Source organism: Phalacrocorax aristotelis, chromosome 2 (assembly GCF_949628215.1).
Source record: "Phalacrocorax aristotelis chromosome 2, bGulAri2.1, whole genome shotgun sequence".
Classification (NCBI taxonomy): domain Eukaryota; kingdom Metazoa; phylum Chordata; class Aves; order Suliformes; family Phalacrocoracidae; genus Phalacrocorax; species Phalacrocorax aristotelis.
In genome coordinates this window covers 142,837,791-142,850,243 of record NC_134277.1, presented here as the reverse complement: position 1 = coordinate 142,850,243, position 12,453 = coordinate 142,837,791, and the positions used below count along the sequence as shown (strand labels likewise).

At 61.7% G+C, this 12,453-nt stretch overlaps 1 protein-coding gene across 1 annotated transcript; it reads left to right on the top strand.

Annotated features, from left to right (window-relative positions):
* The first annotated feature begins 481 nt into the window (after positions 1–481).
* GDF6 (growth differentiation factor 6) lies at positions 482–12,235 on the top strand. Its single transcript, XM_075085448.1, has 2 exons — positions 482–951; positions 10,670–12,235. The coding sequence occupies exons 1-2, from the start codon at positions 630–632 to the stop codon at positions 11,557–11,559; spliced, it is 1,212 nt and encodes a 403-aa protein (XP_074941549.1). The 5' UTR covers positions 482–629; the 3' UTR covers positions 11,560–12,235.
* Positions 12,236–12,453: the final 218 nt, after the last annotated feature.

Below are 12,453 nucleotides of genomic sequence, written 5' to 3'. Positions count from 1 at the left end.
GTGCTTTCCCTTCCCTCCCTGACGGGTGGCAGGGCCTGCCTCAAGGCTGCCCGCTAGCTGGGCCCTGGAGCATCCTACGGTGAGACCCCCGCTTCCTGCCCAATTCTCCTTCCTGAGAGCCCCCTGCTTTGTGCCAAGCTCTCGGCGGGCACATAGCCGTAGAAATGCGGAGAGCCTTAAGCAAGATCGTTAGTGTCGCACGGGTCTGCCCGCACCCGAAGCTGCGGCACCCAAAAGGCACCTGAACACACCAAAGCTTTGGCCAGCTGATGAGAAGCGTCACCCGAAGGGTGGCAGCAAGACGCGCAGCATCTCTCCCCGACCTTCGTGTCCACTTTCCGCGTGGAGTCCACAGGGAGGAGGGAGCAAAGGGACCCCCAAGCACCCGACCGCGGGGTGTCCCGCCCCGCCGCGGACCGCCCCGTGGGGGCACCCAGCCCGCCCCCGCGGGGCGGTCCGCGGCGGGGCGGTACCCACGGGGCGGGGCGGGCTGCTCCGGGCCGAGCCCGCCCGGGTGCAGTCCCCGCTCCGCACCACGCCGCCGCGCAGTCCCCGCGCCGCTCCGTGGGCCGCCGGAGCCGCACGTCGGGCCGCCCTCCTCTTCCTCCCCACCGCCGCCGCCTCTCGCTATGAATGCACGCCGGGCTCTGCTCTCCGCCGCCTTGCTCGCCAGCCTCCTCTGGGATTTACCTTGCTGCCTCCCGGCTTCTCTCCCCGCCGCCTCCTCCAAGGGCGGACGGGGCCGCAGGGTGCCGCGATCCCCACGGGAGAACCGCCCGCGGCAAGGGGGACACGCCGCGGGCCGGGCGCTCCCACGGGCGGAACCCCACGAGTACATGCTGTCTCTGTTCAGGACTTACTCCATCGCGGAGAAACTAGGCATCAACGCCAGCTTTTTTCAGTCGTCCAAATCCGCCAACACCATCACTAGTTTTGTAGACAGGGGACGAGGTAAGTTTTGCCCCCCCCGCGCCCCTCACCTTCCCCCCCGGGGCTGCGGGCGCCCCTTCCCGCGGGGCTCTGCGTTGCGTGGCTGCCGTCCCGCGGGGCCGGGCGCTGGGGAGGCAGGAAGCGGGCTGCATCGGTCACTCGTGTTTCACACACACACACCCCCGGTATTGCAGAAAAGTGGCTCTTTCGGTAAATTGTGGATCGCGTTGTTTTATTTTCAAGCAAAAACTGCCCCGCGGCGCTAAACCCGGACCGCAGCAGCCGTGAATGCTGCGTGCGAGAAACACGCGTGTTCATCCCCGAATCATCGCAGGGTGGTGGGAAACACGCCCCAGCTTTGCCGGCGCACTTTGGGTGTAAATGCAACCTTTGGAAAACAAACAAACAAACAAAAAATTGCTCTTCTGGTTTCTTTCCGTCTGCCGAAGAAAGGATCGCTCTTATCGCTCGGCTCTAAGGCAAATAGAAAGTTCAAACAGGCGGAGGGCAAACATTTGCTGCCTAAAGCTGCTCTCTAGGGTCTCAAGCGACTCTCTAGGGTCACTTTATCGGGGTTACCTGGAGGAGCACCCTCTGAAAGCGGGGCCTGGGGGGCAGCCGGCTGCGCTGGCGGGGGGCAGCTTGCAGCCCAGGTAACTCCCGGACCCGCCGTCTGCTCCGGGGTCACATCCTACGTCCCTGGAGCCTGGCGTGTGCGGGGCCGGCCCTCGCCCCTCCCCGGGCCGGGGGTGGCTGCCCCGCGGGGGGAGTCCGGAGGAGCGGAGGGGCCGGGGCGGGCGGCGGGGGCTGGGGGCGGCCGGGCCCCGGGCCTTGCCGGCGCTCTCCGCGGGCAGCAGCGGTGCCGCGGGGCTCCCGGGACCCCCCAGCGACCTGCGGCCCCGGCCGGGGCCCTGCTTTGCTTTGCTCTCGTTGTTTTATCCCTCCCACTCGGGGCAGCTGGTGAAGATTTCTCGACGATCAGGGGAAAACAGACTCAAAAAGTCGCGCCCCCCCCCCTTTTTTTTTAACATTACCCTGGTTTGTGAGCCATTAACGACAGACTAATTAACAGGTTCTTAATGAAGATTCTTTCCTTCTCTGCCCCCCTCCCCGATTTGAAGACCCTCCCCTCCGTCCGCCCTCCCGTCCGACCCCCGTCCGCGGGACCCTGCCCGTGTACCTGCCGGCGCCGGGAGCCGGGGAAGCACGCCGACCTCCCCGCTTCCCAACCTTTTCAGGGCAAAACGCAGCGCCGGGAAAGCCTCCCGGCTTACTGGAGCTCCAGGAGCCACTGGCTCCCCAAAACAAACCGAACCCAAACCAACGCTTTCCGCCGCCTCCCCCAGCCGGCACCCACGGCTCAGCCCCCCGCCCCATCGCTACCCCTCCCCCCCGATCGGCTCGGGGGGACATCCCCCGCGGGGGGGGCTCGGCCGGGTTCTTCCCCTCACGCCCCGGTGCCCGTCGCGCCCCTCTGGGCTCGGGTGGAAGAGCCCACGGTGGGTGCCCCCGCAGTCGGAAGCGCCGGCCTTTTCCGAGGGGAGTGGGACACGAGGTTTTTGCTTTCTGTCTTCGCCTTTGGGAGTTGTTTTCTTCGTCTCTGTTATAAAGGGAGGTGGTGGGGGGGAGAGGACTCGCCTTCTAGAAATACGGTTTCGAAAGTTCAGCCCTCAGAAAAGAGCTATACCTCTTCCCCCCCCTACACCCACCCCCCCCCGAGAGGAAACGGGGTGCTAATTCTGAGAGCCGCGGGGAAATAGAGCCGCGCTCAATATCATCTTATTCTTGATAACCAGAAGAAAGACAGTTAATTTAACAAATTTAGCTCATCTCGCTGCATGGGAGATTCTACTCCGGGGGAAGTGATTTGCTAACAGAAGTCCTGGTTTGATTAAGGAAAAGCCTCACTTTTCCCCATTGATTTTGATTTGATGTGTCACAGGCTGTGACCTTCTGCTGGACCTTCTGAGGGTTGCTTAGCATCAAGCCACTGATTGGAGTATTTCAACTCAGTGATCTAATTGAGTGTTCATGTCATAACATATCAAATATTGTCTAGTCTCCCATAATGAAGCGGACCAGCCAATGGCACATCACCAAAAAACTTCAAGAGAGCTTCCGTTCCTCTGAAGTGGTAGCTATTTTACTGCCTACCTCCCCGTGGGCTCCTAGCCCAGTTAATTGGCGAGTTGGAGTTGTGCTGATGATGAACAGTCTTTGCTCAGGGAAAGCGGGGAGGGGGTGGGAGGGGGGGTGTTCTGTCAATTCATTTGCAGACAATATAGCCGCCCAAATTGACCCAATTAGATGGGCTGTTCTTTACCTAAGCGGCAGCTCCGGGGGAGACGGCGGTGGCCGTCCCTCCTGCCCGCACGGCATCCTTCAGCGCGGGATTTTTTTATGGGGGGGGGGGTGGGGGGGGGTGGGGGAAGATGAGACGGGGGACACAGCAGCCCGGAGAGGAGCGCGATGCAGCTTTTGAGTCCTGCCGAGAAATGCCCTTTCCCGCACGGTGTGGGCTGCTGTCCCTGCGTGTCCGTGAGCGCGTCCCGCAGGAAAGGCAGCTTGGCTGCCGGCTCTTGCCCGCAGCAGCCCCCGGCGGCGGCAGCCCCGAGGCCGGCCCGACCCACCGCCCTCCGCGGCTGAGAGGGGCCGGCGCGTCGCTGCGGACACCGGCGGCCGCTCCTCCGCGCCTCTTCTTTCTTTCCTTCCCGCTTGAAGCTAATAAGATCGCTTTCAGGCCAGCTCGAGAGGAGGAAAGCCACACTACTGCGTTATATATACATCTATATTTATTTTTTTCCCCTTCAGCGGTAGAAAAAGAGCGTCGGGGGGGGGGGGGGGAGAGTTTGCAATTCCCCCTTTTCCACCCCTTCCCGCCCCCCACTCGTTCCCCCTTGTTACGGTCGCAAGATCAGACAGGACCTAGCTGAATGTAGGAAAATTACTGTTGGCACATGAAGTAACTCATTAAAACGCAGATGGTGCTCTCGCTGGCCTCAGGACCCCCAGCATTGGAGCTCCACAGTAAGGCAGGACAATTAGGAGCTGCAAGGACTCCACCAGGCAGGGAAAACAAAAAAAAAAAAAAAAAAAAGAGAGAGCGGGAGGGAGCTGGAGAAGGGACCTATAAACAAGCAAATCTACAGCTAGCAAGAAACACGGCACGGCTCGGAACAAACCGAAAACAAAAAAGAAATAGCCGGGGTGCGAGGGAGCGCGATTTTCAAAGGGATCTCCCGTGGGAAGGGAATGCCGCAGGGGCCGGCTGCCGTGGGTTCGCCTCGCCTTTCCCTTCTGTGTGTGCAGAGCTGCCCGCAGCCGCGGTGCCGCGGCCGGGCTCCCGCATACGAAATGTTGAGCTCCGCGCCTAGGGGACGGGGAAACCGAAATGGGTCGAGATCGTCTCCTTTTTCCCTCCCCGTTTTCTTTGTGCAACTTCGTCTTGCAGTTGGGAGGCAGCTGATTCAGAGGGGCAGGGGTCTGGCCGTCGTTATTTTTGCTCTTACCGTCAGGGTGGGGAGGGGGGGTGAGGAGGGGGGCAGGAGGAAGGTGGGATCCCGCGTGCAGAAGCTGGAAACGGCCCGGCTGTGCATGTGGCAGAAGAAAAGAGCGTAAATCCCACTTGAAGTTCATCTAGTGCAACATGTTTATGCAAAACAGCGGGTTTCTGGGTGGACCGAAAGCTGCAGTATAGTGTAATCTGTGCAGCGCCTTTGCCCAGGCAGTGTTGTCGTTGGCAGAAGGAAAATGAAATATAAGCAGGGAAGTATTTTAATGGGGAAGGAGGGAATTCACAACTGTTAATTATTTGGTGACCTTGTATTCGATTTGTTTGAGCCCCTTATAAAAGCACTAATGCAGACCAGACGGCCGGAGTGCGGCAGCGAGCAGCCGCTTCCCATCCCCGCTGTACCGCCCGGGGACGGAGCGACCGGGCCCGGCCCGGCCCGGGCGGCTCCGCCCCGGCGGAGACTCCGCGCCCGCGGAGCCGGCAGCGCGGGGGCCGGCAGCGGTCGGGGGACGGGCTGCGGCGCCGCGCTGCCTGATCCTCCTCGGGGATATTTAGGGGTTTGGGGTGTGCGTGAGTGTGTATCCCACCGCCACCCCCACCCCCGGCCGCGCTGCGGTAGCTGCGGGAGGGAGCGGAGCACTGCGCGGAGCCGGGGCGCGGGACAAGCCGCCCCTCGGAATCCGCGGCCGCACTGCTCGTCTCTCCCCCCTGCAAATCGGGGGATTCCGAGAAGGGGGTCGTTTCTTTCTTTTTTCTTTTTTTTTTTTTTTTTAGTGTTTGTTTCCTTCTGCGAAGGCGCGGGGGCTGCGCCCGGGAGCGCAGTGGGGCGGGGAGGGCGGCCTGGGGAAGGCAGAGCCCACTCCGCGGCACAGGTAGCTCGGCGGGGGCGGTACGCGGCCGCGGACCCTCTCTGCTAACGAGAAGGAGTAATTAAATCCTATCAATCCATTCCGGTAGCTCCTGATTTTGTATTTTTATTTTTTAAACCCAAAAGACCCCCTGAGGGGCTTGCTAAGAGGCCACGTGGGGTTTTTTTTTGTGCGTGTGGGGTGGTTTTTTTGTGCTTTTTGGTTTTTTTTGAGGACGGTAGGACCGAGTTCTCCGCTTCGGGAGTGTTTATTTTCCGCCGCCCACGGGGCGATGCCGTGCCGAGCGACCCGCGGGGAAAAAACACCCACGGCCGCCGGGCGCCTCCCCCACCTCATTTTCCTCCTCTCTTCGTAGTCCTACGGGAAAAAAAATAGCAGTTGATGGGAGAAATGCTCGTTTCCTCGCGATTTCGGGGCAGGATGAAACTGAGGTTGGGCGTCTTTGCGTGCCTGAAGTCTGGTTTCTGAGCGAAAGGGAACGTTTTAGTCCTTGCTCGTTGTGGCCGGATCTGTACGTTGTATTGCTCTATCCCGGCGCTTCCACGTACATGGCTCAGAAATATCCCCCAAAGCGTCCCCTCGCTCCATTCCTTAGCTCCGAGGGCTGGGATTATTTAATCCGATTTTCTCAACGCGAATCATTTCGCAGGAATTATTTCTCCTCGATTGAAGTATCTCGGGTAGCGAAACGGCCGCAAACGAGGCAAGGGAAGTGGACTCGGTTAGTGTGGATTACCGCAGGTAGAAAGCCCCCAAGGCAGCCCCTCTCCGCCTCGGTGTATCTCCCGGGGAGATGCCGGCAGGCGAGGGGCCCGGAGCCCCGCGGGATGCCCCGCGGGTGTTGCGCGGTCCCTCTGCGCCCGAGGGCCGGGCGTCGCTCGTGGGAACCGGGGATCCGGGGACCGGGGAAGCAGCGGCGAGGAGTAGGGGAGCGGTGCGAGGGCCGGCAGCCTTCCCGGCGCAGGTACGGCAAGGCGGTGGCCAAAGGGGTATCGTGGCCAGGTGCCTCCCCGCTCCGGCACGGAGGGGGATGGGGGTGGCAACAGCCCTCCGTCAGCTCGCCGGGGTTTTGGCAGGATCGGGAGCTCGCCCGAGGAAGGTGTGGTCTTTCCCAGTTACTCGATAGCGAAACGAACGAAACGTTTAAATCTAATCACCCGGTGTAATAAAAAACCACGGCGGGCAGGCGCTGGGAGATGCGGAATTGAAACCTGGAGAAATACCACACATGGAGAGTCAGCCCCTTGTTTCCACAGCTCGGGCTATGCTCCGAGAGGATTACCTGTCAGCCTTGCGACTCCGCAGACAAGGTGTGGGCAGCCCCTCGCAATTACGAGGGATATACGTTTTAATTTCCAGATTATTATTGAGCGAACGCCTGCAATGGCTCTTTAAACTGCAAATGTGCTTTTGGTTTGCGAGTTTAAATACGGCTTGAAAGAGAATTTGGGAATGGGGAAATTCTTCTTGAATGTGGTTTGGGTATAATTTGCAGTGATGTAAAGTTAAGATCTGAGTCCTGATGAATTGGCTGGGAGCCCAGTACCTGATCTGCCATGAAAAGGGAAACTTTGTGTAGCCTTCGTTAACCCCCGGCTCGCCTCAAAGCCCAGCCTGCCGGCGGGAGAGGCTTCCCAACCCGGTCATTCATTGAACCTTGGAGATGATAAAACCGCCGCGGCTGCAAAGCGGGGGCGGAGAGCGGCGGGCGGGGTCCCGGCGCGGCCCCCCCGGCCCGGCCCCCCCGGGAGCACCGGGCACGCCGCTGCCCGGCCGCTTTGGGAAGGGCGGGGCGGAGCGGGGATGCTCTCGTCCCCCACCCTGACACTGGTTTAAATTCCAGACAGATATACCCCCTTCTTCTCACCCTCCTTCCCGCTCCCAATATTTTATCTTCGCCCGAAAAAAATAAACAACGGAGAGTCGAAATAAAACTATTACTCACCGTGTAACTAACATTTACCTAAATTAACGTTACAAATATGAACGCACCTCTCCGGTGCATTTTCTGCGGCTTTCCCCAGCCCGGCTGGATGCGGGATGACTTTGCCGCTCTCTCCACAAATATTTCGGTAACAAGAATAACGATAATGCCAGCCTGAACTGGCCTGAGGAAGGCGCAGATCTCGAGCTGGCTGTTAGAAGCCTCGGATTTCACCCCAGACGCTCCTTGGGTTTAAAGGAAACCCGAAGAGGACCAGCCGCGATGCGTGTGCGCTGCTCACACGGAGGGAGCGGGACAGCCAGGGTGTCCCCACGCCGTCGCTGCTGCTGCTCTTTGTGTGCCGGGAAGGCGGCAGCTCCGCCGAAACAAACGGTCCCCGAAGCGGACCCGTCTCTCCCCGGTTTGCGGAGGCTCCGGAGGTACCGCTTTCCCTCCCCGCCCTCTGCTGCTTTTCCCACCCTCTCGACTGCGCTGGGAGCGAGCCAGTACTGGTTTAGAATTATGTATTCATCTGGAATTATTAGGTTACAAGAGTGAATAAATAGCGTTTATCTGATCGGATTCAAAGCTGCTTATTTGAAACAACCGGGAGCCCTGCCCCTTTCGGGGAGAGGAGCGGGAGCCGGCAGCTGCATGAACCACCGGGAGTTTTCCAGCGCAGAGTCGGCGCTGCCTAAGTCCGGCTCGGAGCCCCGCTCGCCCGGGGGGTGCATTTCTCTGCCATTCGGCCGTGTCCCCAGCGTGCCGCGCCGCCGAGCCAGCCGGAGCGGCTCTGCAATGCCTTCAACCTCCGTCAAGCTGGAGCTTCCAAGGATGCTGCTGGGGAGCGCATTGTAGGCGCACCCTCTGAGCAAGCCTCTGACTCCCGCGGGACCGGAGCCGGCTTCCCCCCGCATGACAGGGGACTGCACACCCTTTATAAACCGCTCTCAGCAGCGGAGACCCGCGGGGAATTCAGCCTTTCCCCGCTTCCCTCCCGTCTAACCCGCACCCCTGGATGTCACGCCCGAGGGGACCGAGTCGCCGCGCTGCAGCCGTCCCCCTGCATGGGGACTGCCTGGGTGGGGGGGCCGCGCTGTCACCTCCGTGTCCCCCCACCCCACTGGAAAGGACTGCCCTCCCCTTCCCCGAAAGCCCGGGCGGCCGCGCAGTGCCACCTTGCTCCTGCACCCCGGCAGGGATGCGGGGGCCCCAGGGCGGGGGCCCCAGCTAGGAGTGGGACGGGGAGGCGGGTGGATGGGGTGTCCACCCCGGAGAGACAGCGGGCTGGAGCCAGCGCCCCCCATCTCCACCCCATCGCGACAGGGGAGTATCAGACAGGATGGGCATCTCCCTTTGAAACCCAGCCTGAGTGTGTGTGTGTGTCCCCTCTCCAAGCAGAAGAGGTGGCTTCAAAGCGGAGCCGTGCCCAGGCCCGGCTCTGCCCACACCCCCAAAGCCGGGGGTGGGCCCAGGCAGGGGAAGGCGCTGATCTGGTTTCCTCGACAGTCGAGGGAGCCGTAGGAGGAAGGTGGGAGCAGCTCGGCGGGGCCAGGAGAGCCGGCCGCATCGTCTCCGATGCCCGGGCGTCTGTTGATGCTGAGCGCAGGGAAAGCCAAAGGCGAGAAGGAGGAGGAGAAAGAGGAAGGGCACCCGCGTGTCCTTGCACATCCCCTTCTGTCTGAAGCCCCCAGTCCCGCCAGGGACCGCCTTGAAGAAGGGACAATGGCCCCCAGAGCTCTCCTGAGCTCCCTCCTCCCGCCCCCCAGGCGCACCTCAGCTCCCGGTCACAGCATGCGATGGGCGGAAAACCACCCCCAAGCCTACAAGCGACCCATGGGCCAAATCCTGCTCCGTCCTTGCAGCGCTGCCGACACCGTCCAGCGCCCGTAGGCAGTTCCCGCTGGAATTCACTTTTCTTTCAAGCTGATCGATCGAGCACCTGTTGTCGTCACCTGGGGCTGTGACGACATTTTTCGGGCTGTGTGTGTGAGTTTAGCAGATTCCGCCCCGAATCCCCCGAGAGGGGTGGTTGGCCGGCCGGGCTGCCTCTCGCTGCCGGCTCTGCGCACCTCGCCGGGGCCGGAGCAGCCTCGCCGCCAGGAACCCGCCGAGCCTGGAGCGGGAGGCTGGCCGTCCGGTGCCCTGCGTGGATGCACCCCGGGGATGGGGGTGCTCCGCAGCCGGCGGCTGCGCGTCCCGGGCGAGCGGCGGGGCCTCCCACGGCGGCTCCCCGCGGGGCTCGGCCGGCAGACAGGCTCCGCCGTGGGCTTCCGTGGCCTGGAGCGGACTCCCTGTCCGCGCTCCGTCTCCCTGTTGGAGTCTGGGGGAACACGCAGCAAGGCAGGGCGACTCTTCGAGCATGCTAATCCGCGCTGATTAACTGCACGTTAATCTGCATTGATTTTTACTTTGCCGTACCGCGTTTGAAGGTCTTGGTTTGCATAAATCACCCCGTTGTCCCTCCTGCCCAGCAGGAGGTTCCCCCAGACCTGTCAAGTAGAGCCGAGGTTGTGAAATACACTGATTAGGAATCGCAATGACCTTTGATATCAATAAATAACAGGGGGCTGTATGTTTCTTTCGTCTCCCTTGCTAACCCTGGAGCGGGTTGAGCTTGGAAAAGCGGCGAGGGGCTGCTGAACAGAGGCTCCAGTGACACTTTTACTGTTGAAATCTACACAAGCTTTACTAGCTTCTGGGGAAACCCAGGGGCTTTGGGAATTTTTGTATTTGCTGGGTTGTAAACATTTTATTGGAAAGCAGCTCAGGGGAATCTGGTTTGCTTTCTGCGCTGCACTTTGTACACCAATGTGTCAAAAAAGAAGTCCAGGTTTTTCTCTTGAAGGAGAATAGGTATGTGTAGATGTATGTATGAGTGTGTAATGTACATGAGCACACAGACGTTTCCAGCCCCACATTGTTGGTGGGGCTCATGGGCAGAGGATGTGCATGGAGCAGGGGCTGCCTCTGGTGCGGGAGAGTGGTCTCCTGTCTGGTGCGGGTCCTTCTTATTTTCTTCTTTTCTCTTCTCTTCTCTTCTCTTCTCTTCTCTTCTCTTCTCTTCTCTTCTCTTCTCTTCTCTTCTCTTCTCTTCTCTTCTCTTCTCTTCTCTTCTCTTCTCTTCTCTTCCCTTCCCTTCCCTTCCCTTCCTTCTTCCTCCTCCACTTCCTTCTTCTCCTTTTCCTTCTCCCGCTTCTTCTCTTCTCCCCGCCCTCCCCCGGGCCCGGCTTGCTCCCGGCTCCCGCTGGAGCCCCCGGTGCCGGTCCGCGGGCGGCCGAGGCGAGGCGAGGCGGGGGTGAGGCGGGCAGGCGCGGCCCCGGCCGGGCAGTCGGCGGCCCTGCCCGCCCTTCCCCTCCTCGGAGACCTCACCCCAGATCCCCCCCCTCCCGCCCCGAGCGCAACTGACTGTAATTATTTTTTATCTCGCAGACGATCTCTCGCCCGCTCCCTTGAGGCGGCAGCAGTATGTGTTTGATGTATCGACCCTCTCGGAGACGGAGGAGCTGGTGGGGGCCGAGCTGCGGCTCTTCCGCCGGGCCCCCCGCGGCCGCCCGCCGCCCGCCGCCCCGCTGCACATACAGCTTTTCCCCTGCCTCTCCCCGCGGCCGCTGCACTCCCGCTCCCTGGACCCGCGGGCGGCCCCGGCCGCCGGCTGGGAGGTCTTCGACGTGCGGCAGGGTCTGCGGGAGCAGCGGCCCTGGAAGCGGCTGTGCCTGGAGCTGCGGGCCTCGGCGGGCCGCGGGCCGCCGCGCTGGCTGGACCTGCGGGGCCTGGGCTTCGGCCGCCGGCCGCGGCCGCCGCAGGAGCGGGCGCTGCTGGTGGTCTTCACCCGGGCCCGGCGGCGGAGCCTCCTCGGGGAGCTGCGCGCCGAGCTGGGGGCGCCCCCGCCGCCGCCGCCGCCCCCGCCGCCGCCGCCCGCCCCCGCCCGCCGCCCGCCGCCCCGGCGCCAGCGGCGCACCGCCTTCGCCAGCCGGCACGGCAAGCGGCACGGCAAGAAGTCCCGCCTGCGCTGCAGCAAGAAGCCGCTGCACGTCAACTTCAAGGAGCTGGGCTGGGACGACTGGATTATCGCCCCGCTGGAATACGAGGCCCACCACTGCGAGGGGGTCTGCGATTTCCCGCTGCGCTCCCACCTGGAGCCCACGAACCACGCCATCATCCAGACCCTCATGAACTCCATGGACCCCGGCTCCACGCCGCCCAGCTGCTGTGTCCCCACCAAATTGACTCCCATCAGCATCCTCTACATCGACGCGGGCAACAACGTGGTGTACAAGCAGTACGAGGACATGGTGGTGGAGTCCTGCGGCTGCAGGTAGCGGGCGGGACGCCCCTCGGCGGCAGCCGGGGCTGCGTCTGGCGGAGATGCCGGCGGCCAGCGGGGACCGGTCCGCGGCCGCCCGGGCCGGGGCACGGCGGGGGCGATGGGCACCGGGACGGGCTCCGGAGCGGCGCGGAGCAGCGTGTGGCGGCGGCCCCGGCGCCTGTTGTTCCGCGGCGGCCGCCCGGGGCGGCGGCGGGGGGCGGCGGGGCTCGGGCAGCGCCGGCCCGGGCGGGGAGGGGCGGGCGGGCAGGGCGGGCGGCGGGGCCCCGCCGGGTCCCTTCCCCGCTTCCCTTCCCTCCCCTGGGGTTTATCTGCCATCTACCCTCCTCCCTCCAAAGGTGAAGGCAATTTACCGAGTACAAAAAGAGTCGGGGGAGGGAGAGGGCGCAGACTGATCCCTCTCTCTGAAGTTGTTCTGAAAAAGGGCTGTTTCATTTCTGCCCTCTCTCTTTCACATTCCTGCAAGATTACCAGCCAGAAATAGCCTACGGCCCCCCACCCCCACCCCCCCAAAGGAAAAAAAAAAAAAAAGAAAGAGAAAAGGAAAAAAAATACAAAAAGAATTGCTCAAGATTGTAATTACCAGTTAGGTTTTATTTTAAGACAGCGATGAAAAACTGTGAAGAGCGAAGTGTTACAGAAAGCACAACCTGGGTGGATTGGAAAGGAAACTCCTTTGGATTTCGTGAACAGTGCAAGGATGCCACTGCCAGATCTCTAGGTAGCTCTATCTCGGCAGCGCTCACAACCTGCGGCAGTATTATCCAGAAATGTGCTGGAAAAGGCGCTTTATGTAAGATTTCTGCTTCTTTCCAACTTTTGGTCTCAGCTTTGGCTTCACCTGAGGGAAGTGCACTTCGAAGCATGCCCAGCCCTTTCTTAATGTAAC